Source organism: Anguilla rostrata, chromosome 2 (genome assembly GCF_018555375.3).
Source record: "Anguilla rostrata isolate EN2019 chromosome 2, ASM1855537v3, whole genome shotgun sequence".
NCBI classification, from domain to species: Eukaryota; Metazoa; Chordata; class Actinopteri; order Anguilliformes; family Anguillidae; genus Anguilla; species Anguilla rostrata.
Window position 1 is genome coordinate 59,199,794 of NC_057934.1, and position 13,749 is coordinate 59,213,542.

At 44.1% G+C, this 13,749-nt stretch overlaps 2 protein-coding genes across 5 annotated transcripts in view; both read right to left on the reverse strand.

Annotated features, from left to right (window-relative positions):
* ttyh2 (tweety family member 2) overlaps positions 1-5,671 on the reverse strand; it is a 76,092-nt gene extending 70,421 nt beyond the window's left edge. The window contains exon 1 of one of the 4 annotated variants that reach the window (XM_064323493.1): positions 5,583-5,671. In XM_064323493.1, coding sequence (XP_064179563.1) covers positions 5,583-5,645 — 63 coding nt within the window. In that variant the 5' untranslated portion in view covers positions 5,646-5,671. Of the gene's footprint in view, positions 1-3,478; positions 3,984-5,582 lie in introns of those variants that run through there. The other 3 variants (XM_064323491.1, XM_064323490.1, XM_064323492.1) reach the window with 3 other exon arrangements.
* Positions 5,672-9,044: 3,373 nt separating this feature from the next.
* rpl38 (ribosomal protein L38) lies at positions 9,045-12,733 on the reverse strand. Its single transcript, XM_064323494.1, has 5 exons — positions 12,641-12,733; positions 12,401-12,431; positions 11,545-11,605; positions 10,579-10,701; positions 9,045-9,128 (listed from the first exon to the last, which is right to left on the reverse strand). Exons 2-5 carry the CDS (start codon positions 12,401-12,403, stop codon positions 9,103-9,105), a joined length of 213 nt encoding a protein of 70 aa, XP_064179564.1. The 5' UTR covers positions 12,404-12,431; positions 12,641-12,733; the 3' UTR covers positions 9,045-9,102.
* Between the last annotated feature and the right edge of the window lie 1,016 nt (positions 12,734-13,749).

A 13,749-nucleotide genomic window follows, 5' to 3' on the forward strand; every position in this document is an offset into this window, starting at 1 on the left:
ACTCCTGCCCACACACACACTCACATGCAGGGCACGCACACACACACACAATACAACACATGCATGCCACACACACACACACACACACAATACACATGCATGCGCACGCACACACACACACACACACACACTCTCACACAATACACATGCATGCACACACACACACACACACACACACAATACACATGCGTGCACACACACACACACACACAATACACATGAACACACACACACACACTAACACACATACACACACACAGTCATCTGGGGTCAAAGCTCACTCTTTGTCAGTTCTCAGAGCCAGCAGCGCTGTCTGAGAGTGAAAGGACGCGTCATTCCCACCCCTGCATGAAAGCAGTTCAAAGGAAAGGGTTTTTTTCCCCCTGTCGAACTGTCAGGTGATATTACCCGAGCGCCTGGGTGCTGCTGCTCTTTTTGTCTCAGTGAGGTATTTCAGGAACTGTCCTACTGGAGAACCTATATCCTGCAGGAGAGAGAAGGAGGGAGGGAGGGAGGGAGGGACAGAGAGAGAGAGAGAGAGAGAGGGAGAGAGAGAGACGAGTGGTAAGGAGAGTTGGAGAGCAGGTGGTAGAAGACTAAGAGAGCAAGAGAGAGGGAAGAAGGAATAGAAAGTGAGCAAAAGTGATACAGAGGGATGGGAAAAGTCAAGCAGGGCTCTACTGTGATCCCATTTTAGGAGTATTTGCTCCTAAAAAAAACTGATGTGCGATAACTGGGAAAATAACTTTAGGGGCACATCTAATCGAGATGCATCAGTGTGCTCCTAAACTTTTCAACTTTCGAGCACATGTGTTGAAAAATTTATAATGTTATAAATTTGACTGACAAGGGCTGTAGGAGGTACAGAAAGAGAAATGAAAAAGAAGAGACATGGGGTGCAGAGGTTAGAAGGGGGGAGAGAGAGAGCAGTAGGGAGGAAGAGAGAAAGGGAGGGAGAGAGACGGGGAGAAGCTCCAGATGTAGTCATCTGGGAGGCAGAGGGAAGGGGGTTAGCCTCTCCGAAATATAGCAACAGCATACGGCCCGGTGGGAAACAACGGAGGCCTGACACGCAAGCTTGCCTTGCGACCGACTAAAAGCTTACGATATTCACACATACGTATACGTGCATGTGTGTGTGTTAAAATAAAACAGTCATCACTGGCCGTTGTAGTGACAAACACCAAAAGCGGGAAAATCTGTTACCTCAGCAATGTGATCTAAGCCACCTGAGCTCACCAAAATTGTGGCAAGAAAAAAAAATCCCATCTCAGAGCAGACCCAGGAAGTAGCACCTCCTTTCACAGTGCTGTGATTTACCTGGAGCGTTGAATGAGGAATTCTGCAGTCCATTAAACCAACAACTGCTTTATGACCAAGGCTTCAAATTTCCCCTCATTCAGCGCCAGTTAATGCAAACACTTTAACGGACTGTTAACACGTCAATTCCTTGTTTCCTACGATAGCTCGAGAGGAATTTCAACAATGTGATTGAAGCTTATACACACTTAATCATGCTAAAAACACGCCATGTTTCCAGGCACTTGGCTTTAAGCCTCCAACACACACATTCCCCCACCCAACCACACGCACACACACACGCACTCACACCCACCCACCCACATACACATTCACCAACTCACCCACACACACACGCACCCGCCCCCCACACACATAAACCCACACACACACACCTGCCCCCCCCCACACACATACACCCACACACACACACACACTCACACGCACGCACGCACGCACACGCACACACACATATTTGCTGCTGCTCCGGCGCTCTCCCTAAACTCCAGAAGTAGCAGAAGCCCGGCAGGCACAGCCCAGCTGGACTGGATGCTGAAATTCCTCTCCCGTCCTCACACAGGAACAGGAACAGGAACAGGTGCGCGCGGGCAGCGCTAAATCATTTCGACGCGCTACGGCGCGGCGCGCGGCTCACCGGCTGGGCTGGACGGGGCCAAAAGAACGCGCGATTACAAACGCAACGACCGCCGTCACTCGTTTCAGCGCAAAGACGGGACCTCTGGCACTTACAGCCCTCACTGGTCAAAACATGAACCGGATAACAAGGTTTGGGTCCTCCAGTGCCACCCCAATCTCCAAGGGGCGGCAGCGTAGTACAATGGGTACGGAGCTGGTCTTGTAACCAAAAGGTCGCAGGTTTGATTTCCAGGTTAGATTGCCATATAATGCCAAATAAGTCGTATAAGAGCGTCTGCTAAATGCCTGTAATGTCATGTAATGTGATCTCCGTCAGTTGAGAAAACACAATAGAAATTCTAATCCGTAGTATTCTATTCCAAAAAATTCCATAAGAAAGCTACTGAAGATTTTCCCACTTTCGGTTCATTTCAGTAAATTTCCATGATTGACTGAAGTGAGATGGAATAAAACCTCAACCATGTGACCAACATGTTGGCCAAGACGCCTAAGTTGTGAAATGATTTGTGCTCATAGTAAGCAATGTGATCATTGGCGCCTCACTTCAGAGATGAGCAGGAAATCTGGAGACTTGTCCGATTTGACTTTAGGATTTTCTTTGAGAAGGGATCATGAGTTAAACAAAGGGGACTAAACTCGGGACCCCACAGCACTACAGGGGCCCACCTACTGAGGAAACAAGCAAACCATGTTGGCAATGCTCACAGATTGATTGCAGAATATAACACATAATAGCAAAAACCTACAAAATAAATTTAGTATACAGTTTGCTGATGGACAGGTGTGTGAGAGCACAGACCACAACTGCAGCAATTACTGTTCATCTACCCCAAGTCAAACACGTTCAAAATGAATTATCCATCAACTATTTTGACAGAATGTCCTCATATTTTTATATTTCAACTGCAATAACCGGAAAGAATCTTCCTCTACTGTATTTTTTGTATTCTACCCCAAGTCTGTTATTGTACACTGAATCTTCAGTGTTGAATTCAAAATTGAATAAAATGTGTATTTTCCAACACTTTGGAACGGAGAGGATGTAACACACACATTCTGGACCCGGGAGAACGTGTAGCCACGATTACGTCGTGATTATATTATGGATCCATAAAAAGCATACGGCATCTCAGTGAAATACAAACATGTGTTCATTAAACGCTCACATCATGGGATGCAAAAGCCAGACATGGCTGGTCTAATATCAAAGTTTAAAAATATGTCAATGAAATATGAAAATAAAAACAAAGTAGCATTCATTTGCAGAGGAGCCCTTTGATGCTCCTTCAAGGATCACATGGGTCTCCAGACCACTGTCTGAAAACCCCTGAGATAAAAAGCATCGATTATATTAGTTCATGTTTTCTGCTTTTCTACATTGTTGCCTTTGAACTCCCCAAACTTGCTTCAACTCGATCGATCCATTCACGGGCATAAAACGCGCCCACCGCCCCCTACAGTCCTATCACGCGCCCCTTTCGGATCCCGTGAGCCCGGTTCTCGTGTTCGCACTCGCACTGACCTGCTGGTAGTTCTCGTCCTGCGGTCGGAAGCTGTTGTCAACGGGCTGGAACCTCAGATTGATGTGGGGGAAATTGTGCAGCCAGTAAGTCCACCAAGGTGCGATGTAGTCTACCCGTGCAGTAGACATCCCTGTTTTGGCGAGTGGAGCTAGCTACCGACTTTTCTTCTTCCCCCGTCTATTGAAGGCAGCGAAAGCGCAGCACAGTCCCTCCAACCAGCCCCGTCCGTAACCATTCAAACAAAACAATGCATTTAGCTTAAAACCCTGCTAGCTTGCTAAGTAGAGACAAATTTGCTGAAAGAACGCGGAAGCAGGATAATCACTTCTGTCCGTGCAATAACGCCGAGGAATGCTGCACGGGAGAAAATTAACTAATTATTCCGATATCCCATCGCTTCGTTTCGACAACAGCCATCCTTCTACTTGTCAAATCGTTCACCCACTGCGCTCCGCTCAATGCTCTTTTGAAACTGCCTTCTTTCTCGGGAGCGCGCGCGAATCAGGGCACGGGACAGAGCTTTGAGAAAATGTGAGTGGAGCGCGCCGATGGGGATGGCGATCGCTCGTTCGTACCTTTAAAACAGCCTAGTATTAAAAAGGAGAGTGGAGCTGCGCTGTCATTATTCTCCCAGAATCGTTGGAAGAGTCTAATGTAATGTCAAACCACTTTGCAATAAAGAAATGTAAAGGTTTGATCACATTAGGCGGATATTATTGCATATTCAGGTCGTGTTAAATCAGTGGATCTTCCACACTCTCAGTCGATTGCATACCATAGACCGTGGAAGCATATACTGGTGCTAAACTACTGGGATAACTACTGTAATCGACGGCAAAGGAAGAACAGTGTGACAAATCTTCTCGCCAGAGAAAGGCAGAGTCATTTTTCAGGAAAATTGTTTTAAGAAATACATGGCCTACTTTGTAAGCCTAGAGCTGAACGGCAATTTCCATGATATATTTAATGGGCAATAAATAATCCTATTCTAATTCTACTTGTGTAGCCTCGTTATTGAATAACTGTGCGGCGACAATTTCTCACTGAAATCAGACGCTGAGATCAAAATATTAGTAAAAAAAAAACAAACAAACAAACAAACAAAAAACAACAAAAACTATTTTTTTTTTTTTAAATTGCAAAACCGGCCTAGTGGACTTAAATTACATGTTCCAGCAAGGATTTACATCAGTCACAGAGAACCCTTTACCCCTGGAGTGACGGACAGCTTGTGCACTCATGTCAGCCGGTGGAATTGTTAAACAGTTCGGTTTTTGGAGGTCAGCAAGACACATGTGCCGTAGACTTTTCTCCTTGCCCCCAAATGCCTTCCCTGATCAGCGGAACACTCTAAAACGTTGGGGAAAGACCACGCTGTCATCTGTTCTAATATGCTAATCTCAAGCGCAGCCTTCATCCGATACCTTTACTTTTTATATCGCATATTTCACTGTTGATTTGTCGTCAAATTGTAAATTCAACAGCCTACTCCATGATTTATAGTCCGTTTATTTGAAAACCACAACGTGTTAATTAGTCACCAAATGCGCTGTTTTTGGAATTTTCAAATATAGTAACAGTCATCGGATAATTTTTAAGTCATAAGAATTGCATACACTTCATGAAAATAATATGAAGTCCGTGAACTGCGTACATGTGCGGGAAAGGCCGAAACGCAACTGAAACTCCCGCAGTCATAACGCAAGCCTGACACCTTATGGAAGATATCGACATTACACTCTAGTTAACACGGCTAAATACTTTCATGTTTAAAAATATGAATTATTCATAGAATATTGCGTTCCCGATTCGCAGAGGACTGGCACAGGTATGGTTCAATGTACACATCTTACTTGCATAAGATATGCTTGTGCATCTGTGACGGGCTCATACAATAACGTTAAGGCCATGCTATCCATAAAATTACGAATTAGTGTTGCCTTAGCACCAAGACTACCCTGCTTTTACATATGCAATGAACTATATTACTATTTTTGTTTAGGAATTGAAAATGACAGAGAACCATTCTTGAAGTGGGCCATATCCCAGTCATTCACATGATCTGACATTTTAGCTATATTTGTTGATAAGCACATGAATTACAGCTGACAACTTTTTTTCTGTTGCTATATCGGGGGTGCCCAATCTTACCAAAAAAGAACGCATGTGGGTGCAGGTTTTGGACACCTGAGTCAACTAATTAACTAATCATGGTCTTCAGTGAAGACCTGATAAGTAGAATCAGGTGTTGTAACGCTAGGTTAAAACAAAACCCTGCACCCACATTGGCCTTTTTCAGATAAGACTGGGCATGCCCATGCCATGCCCTATATCCTATGCTTTTCTGTTGTGTAATTTACAAGTGAATCAGCTCTGGCATCTACACCTAGTTATGTGGTTGTTGAAAACACACACAAAAAAGCCCCTGCTCTGGACCTTATACAGGATGCCAATTAGTTCCTTTGGCTGGTAAACTTGAGTCTTTAAGCTGAGGGAGCTAATTATCTCTGTGCTGTGTAGACAGCTAGGACCGCAATTGAGAAACCTGCAGCAGCCCTATCACTACATTCTAATGTTTGATTTAAGGGGTCCCAACTCATATGGGCCACAGCATCTGCTGATTTTTGTTTTCATCTTAATATCAGCAACCAACTCAGACCCAGGAAAACAGGTGTAGTTAGTTGTGTAATCAGCCACTTTAATTGATCAAATACATGCTGAGGTGGCGGCCTCGGATCTAGTCCAGGGGTGCGCGTACAAGAGCCAACCCCTTTCACGATCTCCTGTAGGTTTTCATTTCAACCCTAACTTGGCACACCCGACAGCTAATTAGCAGCTCGGTGAGATCTCCGGCTGTTGAATGAAGTGTGATTTGTGAGGGTCGGAATAAAAAAACCTACTGGACAGTAAATCTCCAGAAACAGGGTTGTTTGGCACTGGTATAGATAATGAATGGACAAATGAATATCTTGGGCTGACATTTGTTTAAGCATCGACTACAGCTGCAGAACCACAAGTGTATCCTAAAGATTTTATGTGCTGAAGTACAGGAGTGAACCAGTGTAGTTTATTGAGCTGTCAGAGAACTAAAACTGAGGTAATTGGTTGGAACAAAAAGCAGCAGGCAGACCGGCCCTCCAGGACTGGAGCTGTGCACCTCTTGTCTAGTCAAATGAAATTTATTTCCGCTGGATTTTCACAAGCAATGGGTACATTATTTGCTTTTTGGAGAATTTACAGTCCTCCTCTCCCAGTGTGGATGGAGGACCCTGGAATCTGCCACTTGAGACACTGGCTGCAATCACTTTGGAGAACCCTGGGGCTTCTTGGCTTTGAAGCAGCAACACACAAGAAGCTGGTGGCTAATGGAGGGAGGGGGGATGGTCCTCATCATACTTCTGCATAAATCAGACCTCAGGTGGCATTCACTTAGCTCAAGAATACACGTAAAGAGCAGACCCTCCTTGTTCACCCCCAATGTCCCCTATTTGGACAAAGCTTAAATGCCTACTTACAACAGGAGGACCATCAAATACAACAGCAGAAGTATTTGAAAGTTTTTTACCCGGGTCTTCAAAAGGGTGCCAATAAATTTTCATTTTTCTTAACAAAATGAGATCCACAGGCCCGTGCTTGCTGCTTGTTTGACGTGAGGGCGAGGGTTTGGGCTGGATTACGTTGCTCATTTGGATACAATTTAACGAAGTGGAACCAAACTTAGCACTGCAGCTGCCAGCAAGGCGCTTCGAGGGGAATTGTACTTTGTGTACATTATGTAAAGTAGCGTTTGCTATCGGCATTAAAACAAATTGATTTCCAGCTTGCATCACAGCTAAAAAATAAAAAAAAATCCTTCAAATATATTGAAATCAGGAGTCAGATTTTCGGTATCTCTGAACCACCATCTGTCGATGGGCCTTTATCAAGCTTGGGAACTAGCTTCATCCATTATTAATTCATAAAACGTGCGCAGCTAGTTTCCACTACTGAAGCTATAAGCGGTTGAATCTCACGCCAGTGCCAGTTAGGGGCCTGGCTTTCTTCTCCACGCAAAAGACCAATTTAAAAAAGAAAAAACAGCCTCATCCCTGAAGCTCCATAGAAATACCCCCTTCAGATGATTCATATTAGGCGTTGGCCTATATTGACAACAAGAGGCTTTGTTCTGCTCTCTACCATCACACTCAACAAGCTGTGTTCTCCAAGCTTTCCAGATCACCAGCTCACTGCGAGATAACAGGTCTTCTGTAACCCACTGCGTATAAAAATGCAAGCCGACATTGCAATCGGACACAAAATTACGTTTGTAATGCGTGTGAAGACCTGTGCAATGTGACCGGCAGTGCACTGAACAGGTGGGGCTGACTTTAAGATGTGAAAATGCTATGGAAAACATTAGCTGCTTTCTTCCCCACACACCACCCGAGACTCCCTTTGAGAAGAGTTACCGTGCCGATTCCCCTGGCCCAAGGCGCATGACTGAGGTGTGCCATTTGACGCACGTCCTTAACGCAGGCAACTTAAGCCAATTAAAATCAGAAAGCTTTTGCGCACGATGTGGAAATCAGCCTTCGGTTTCGCATTAACAAACGAGTCGCAGAGCGACGTGGCAGTCCGGAGGGTAGCCGCCTCTCGGCCATGTGCAAGGGGAACCCCTCCCCTCCCCCCAAAGTGAACAGGGATCTGACCATCCCACCATTGCGTCCTCTCAGCTGAGGGCCCTCCCGTCACCCGCTCTGTGCTTTCTACTAGCCCGAATAAAGCTAAAAACACAAAAGGAGGGCAGAGAATCACAAGCTTTTCATCTTTTTGAAGTCAATTTTTTTTTTCCCCACGTGCAGACAGGCTTAAAATAATCAAATGGATAGACTGTCGGAACACACAAGTGGAGAGAAAACACACTCTCTGACTGCGGTTTATAACAAGGTTTGAGTCCCTTTGGCGGCTCCCCAAGAGCCAATGACGACAGTCTGAACTAGTGCCTATTGATCAAAACCACAGTCCAGGATAAGTGCCCCATCAAAGCATTCATTTCATTCACAGCCTTTATGAAAGTGTTCCCCCCAATACTCTAATCAAACCTCTACTAGAATCAATGACATTTCACCTTGAACTATTTTGTAATGAAAAAATAAAACCAATTCTTAACTACACAGGGGAGGGGAAAAACAACTCAGTAAAAAAAAAATTCTGTTTTGATAACTTCAAATGAAATAATTTGCACTTCCATTCTCGTGGAGCAGGGACACATTTCGGGGTTTACTATTAAATGTTCCACTCGGCGCTTGCTGTGGAGCAGGACCGCATTGATTAAATGAAGTAAGCCAATTGTTCCGCTCAGGTCGGCAGCGCCGCCGCTGAATAGAAGCTGCTGAAGAGCGGAGGATTGCCCTGTGCTTTTAATTAAACCCCCCAAACATCGCCGCCCACCAAACTGGGACGGGAATACTAATTTAACTGGGGTCTCAAAAACGGTCACCCTGCCTTGAAAGACCGAAAGGGCTCCGTTTTCCTCGAGACAAAAAAAGGTTCAACTACCAAACAAACAAAAGGAAAAGACAAGGATTTTTTTTTTTTTTTTTTACTTTTATTACAACACGTTTTCTGTACACTTCGATGGTCTTCACTTCAGTTCCTTTACAGCCAAACCTGTGGAGTAAAGTACATATCCATTAACTCAGATTACTTTCATTAAAACAAGTTTTTACAGATTACATCTTTAAAAGGTCAGACATAATCCCTTTTGTTACAGCTCCTTCCCAGCCCAGGAGTGCACATTATGTATTAGAAAGGGTGCTATAGGCTGCTATATGACATTGGTGATGCATTTATTTCTGCCAATTGAATGCTTTTGCCATGGGAGAAAGCTTTTGATTGGTTCAAAGTAAGTAATGGGTAGCTTCATCCTGCATGGAGTTGATGCAGTTTCTCCAATAACTGTCATGCAGTATTGTGGTTTAGACGAGTAGCCAGCGTTAAAAATGAAATCAAACTAAAACAAATTTTCTTGCAGTTACCCCGACCACAGACAACCCATTAAAGGAATGTGCAGCACTTCTTACTTTAGTCTAATTTAATTCCAGACCAAACTCAATTCCCTTTCATTAAGTAAATGCAAATGATTTCTAAGTCCAACTTTCCACTTCACCTCAGTCTAGTAATAGTCTACGAACACACAAGTAATACAGACATGTGATTTACACTACAGAAGTTATGAATCATTACCATAGTGAATGTTAGTGAACCGGTGGAACTAAGGCTCCTGGATGAATCGGAACATAGCACTTGGTCCATCGTTGCTCTAGCAAGCGTGTAATGCACAACCGGCATGGGAACTGGCCTGTTGTGTTTGGACAACTTGCGTGGGGTGGCAGACAAATAAAACCCCCCCCCCCAGCCTTAAAATGTCTCGTGCGGACTCGAGGTGCCACTTCAGTCAGGCGCCCCGCTCCCCAAAAGTGTTTGCGGGCAGGAATATCGCAGGGAGAGAGAGAGAGAGATGTATGGGCCTGCACATTTGGGCTGCACTGAAGTAGACAGAGAACCCTAACGGATATGCATTCATCGTCTGACCTCGAGCTGCAGCTTTTCGCACAGGAAAAATAAAGTATCGAAACCCAGCAAACTGACTTCACTGACTTCCAGGATCTACAAGTTGCTTTCACCAACTGCCTGACTCCCTTTGGCTATTACAGGGATATGATTTTCACAAAATTAAAAGATTCTTGCATCCTCAATGTCTCAGCGAGAGGCAGAGGATGTGGGTTTGCCATAAGTGCACATCAAGAGCTTCTTCCACGACGAAAAACCGTAGAAATATTGAGAAATAGCCAAACATTTGCGGCCCCAAAAACGTGAGCTTTAAACACAGAGTTGAAAAGGCAGCCGTTAAAAGCAAACTGTGACTTATAAAAGAGTGCAGAAGAGTGCCATATGACGGGGAACACAGAGGACAACTTCAAATCCGCAGGGAACCGTGGTGCTGGAGTGTCAGTGAAGTGTGTTTTTTTTACTTTCATAAATGGGTGAACTGTTCCCAACAAATTGATTTACACGCCCGCTGCTCCACAGCCTGTGGTCATAAGAACGGTGGTCTCACCTGGGGGAAGTGACTGCTTGAGCTTCTCGGCCTTCTCCTTGTCGGTGATGACCAGCGTGTACAGGTACCTACTGCAGCGCACCTTGAATTTCACATTGTCCTTGTTCTTCTTGATCTTGACGGCTGTGCAGGCAAAAACGGGCAGAGTTGAACACACGAGCGGGTGGGGGGGTGGGGGGGGGGATCTTTGATTTCTTCAATTTTACGAGGCTGTCAAGTTAGAAACATCGCAACCGTTGGCGCAGAGCATAGGTGCACAGTGGTCGCTAGTCAACTGATGCTAGTCAACTGTCAGCGGTTTACACATGGGTGGGTACAAATGGCTAGCATCACTTGACTTGTGCTTGTACACCTCGAAGACTTTTCAGTTATAATTGTTAGTGAACCGGTGGAACTAAGGCTCTAGAATGGGTCAGAGCTTAGCACTTGGTCCATCGTTTATTCTAGCAAGCGTGTAAATGCACAATTGGCATGGAAAGACCAGTCGTGTTTGGACAACTTGCGTGAGTCACAATCGATCACGATGAGTGGCTAGCAAGATTTCAGAAGCATATCAGTGGTTAACACTGACATTAGACAACAAGTTAGCTAACTAGTAAGCAAGACAGCCAACATTACAACAGGCCCTAAGCTGACAAGATCATTGCTCACTACAGCTAAACACAAGCAGTTCGACTTGGAAATCTGTCATTATTAGTACATACATTAACAATGCATTCGACCCAAAGAAACTTTAACAGTAAAGGACACGAAGAGAGACGAGAGAGACGCACTCACGCACACTCAGAGCATGTTTCAAGTCAATGATGGGTTGCATTTGTCTCGCTGACATTCCTCCCCTTCCTTGGCACTGTGAGTTTTTAATCTCACAAAGTGCCAAAGAATGCCTACATGGTGTAGAAATTAAGCAAAAAAGCCTTTGTACTATCACTTGCACGAGACAAACATGGAACAAATATCACTTACATTTGGCATCCTTCCTCCTGGCCGTGAGCAGGAAATCTTTGATTTCTTCAATTTTACGAGGCTGTCAAGTTAGAAACATCGCAACCGTTAGCGCAGAGCATAGGTGCACAGTGGTAGCTAGTCAACTGTCAGCGAACTACACACGGTTGGTACAAATAGCTGGCATCACTCAACTTGCGCTTGTATACCTCGAAGACTTTTCATTTGCAATTGTTAGTGAACCGGTGGAACTAAGGCTCTAGAATGAGTCAGAGCTTAGCACTTGGTCCATCGTTATTCTAGCAAGCGTGTAAATGCACAATTGGCATGGAAAGACCAGTCGTGTTTGGACAACTTGCTTGAGTCACAATCGATCACGAGTGGCTAGTAAGCCAACAATGAAACTACAGAATCACAGACCCGTGGCGTTATGCATTTCAAATTAAGAATAATTTCAGAAGCGTTTCAGCGGTTAACACTGACATTAGACAACAAGTTAGCCAGCTAGCAAGCAAGACGGCCAGCATTACAACGGGCCCTAAGCTGACAAGACAATTGCTCACGACAGATAACCAGACAGTCAGACTTGGGAATCTGTTACTATTAACATATGAATTAACAATGCATTCGACCCAGAGTAACTTGGTAGACAGGACGATTAAAGTTTAATTTTACCCAACATAAACGCTAACGTGCTCGCTAGTCAGCTAGCCACCATAGCCCTCAACCGGCCCTCAACCGGAGCAGGCCATGTTATGCAAACGTTCTTTAAATAAGCTTGCTGGGTACACTGACTTCATTAACACTGCATATGCACTGTAAAGGAAATACTCGCATGCATTAACGCCAAAAGATTCAAACACAAATAGCTTCTTACCATGTTGCTGTGTTGGTTGAACACAGGAAGCCTACAAGAGAGAAAGCAAGATGGAGTCTGTGTATTGCTTACAATAATTGCTTTAAAAACTAGACGCGGCACAGAAAATACGCAATATGCTTTGATTTAGAGTTTGAAGTGTGTGACTTAACCATTATGGACAAATAATTGCCATAAAAACCTTAGATGGACATAGATTTAGATTGATTAAATATTGCAATTGAGGACAGCGTTACTCACACAACTTGCCAGCGAGGGGTGAAAGGGGCGGGACTTCCGTATCAATTTGGTTTATGAAAGACGTACGGAAACACAGGACGTCCAAACTTCTTCAGTCGACAATGAGACAATGAAAATCGATTTTTTAAAGAATAATTTTTTGTTCATTGAAGGAAATTTTGCTGAAATGAGCTGAAGCGGAAACCGTTTCAGCGTATTATTTCACACCAAGTCATATGTTTGTTATTCACAAATTTGCAGGTTGATGACTCTAAACATAGGTATGTTTCAGTTCTGGTTTTACATTTTAAATATCTACCTATTGTTTAACTGAACATTGTATTCCCAAATAAAGCTGAATATTTATGGTCTCCTCCTTTTGAAGATTGAAAATGGATCTATGTATGATCTGTATTTTAATGTAGGAAGCTGAAGTAGGCTATATGAATTGTTTGTGTTCCAAATTTAGCTTCCCAATAATATTCTGGCTTGTCTTATCAGCATCCCTGCATATCCAGAACGCTTAATAAATCCGTTGATTGCTTTTCTGGTATGAAATAACCCTTTCCCCCTGCTTGGAATCCTGAGGAGTGCACAGTCCAATTCATTTCCTGAAGAAGTTTTTCTCATCTGATTTCACCAGCCCCAGCAATTTTGTACTCTTGGATGGCCACAATGAAGAGCAGCCATAACTGATATTGCACTGGATTCAAACATCACATTTGAAATTTTCTTGCAATTTTTTTTCTCTCTCACCAGGTCAGAGATTTCCTATTTCATGAATGCATCTGCCTTAACCATTTTCAAGGCAGTGTGAGCAGCCTGCATAGTGTCAGGTAGTAGTTTAATGAATATTATTGTTAAAGAATTATCTGGACACGCTGGAGGGATTATATCCAAAGGCTGGCCTGGGATTGCTTTAGGATCCACTAGGATGAGTTGGTGGAAGTCGCTGAGGAGAAGGACATCTGGGCTGCTCTGCTTGGCCCTTTGCCACCGCGACCCTGATCTAGACTAAGTGGAGAATGGATGGATGGATGGATGGATATCTGGATGTTTGCAATTACCGCGCTTTGTTGCATAGCCTACTCACGACTACAACTACAATGAGTGGTTCTTCACCAGGGGAT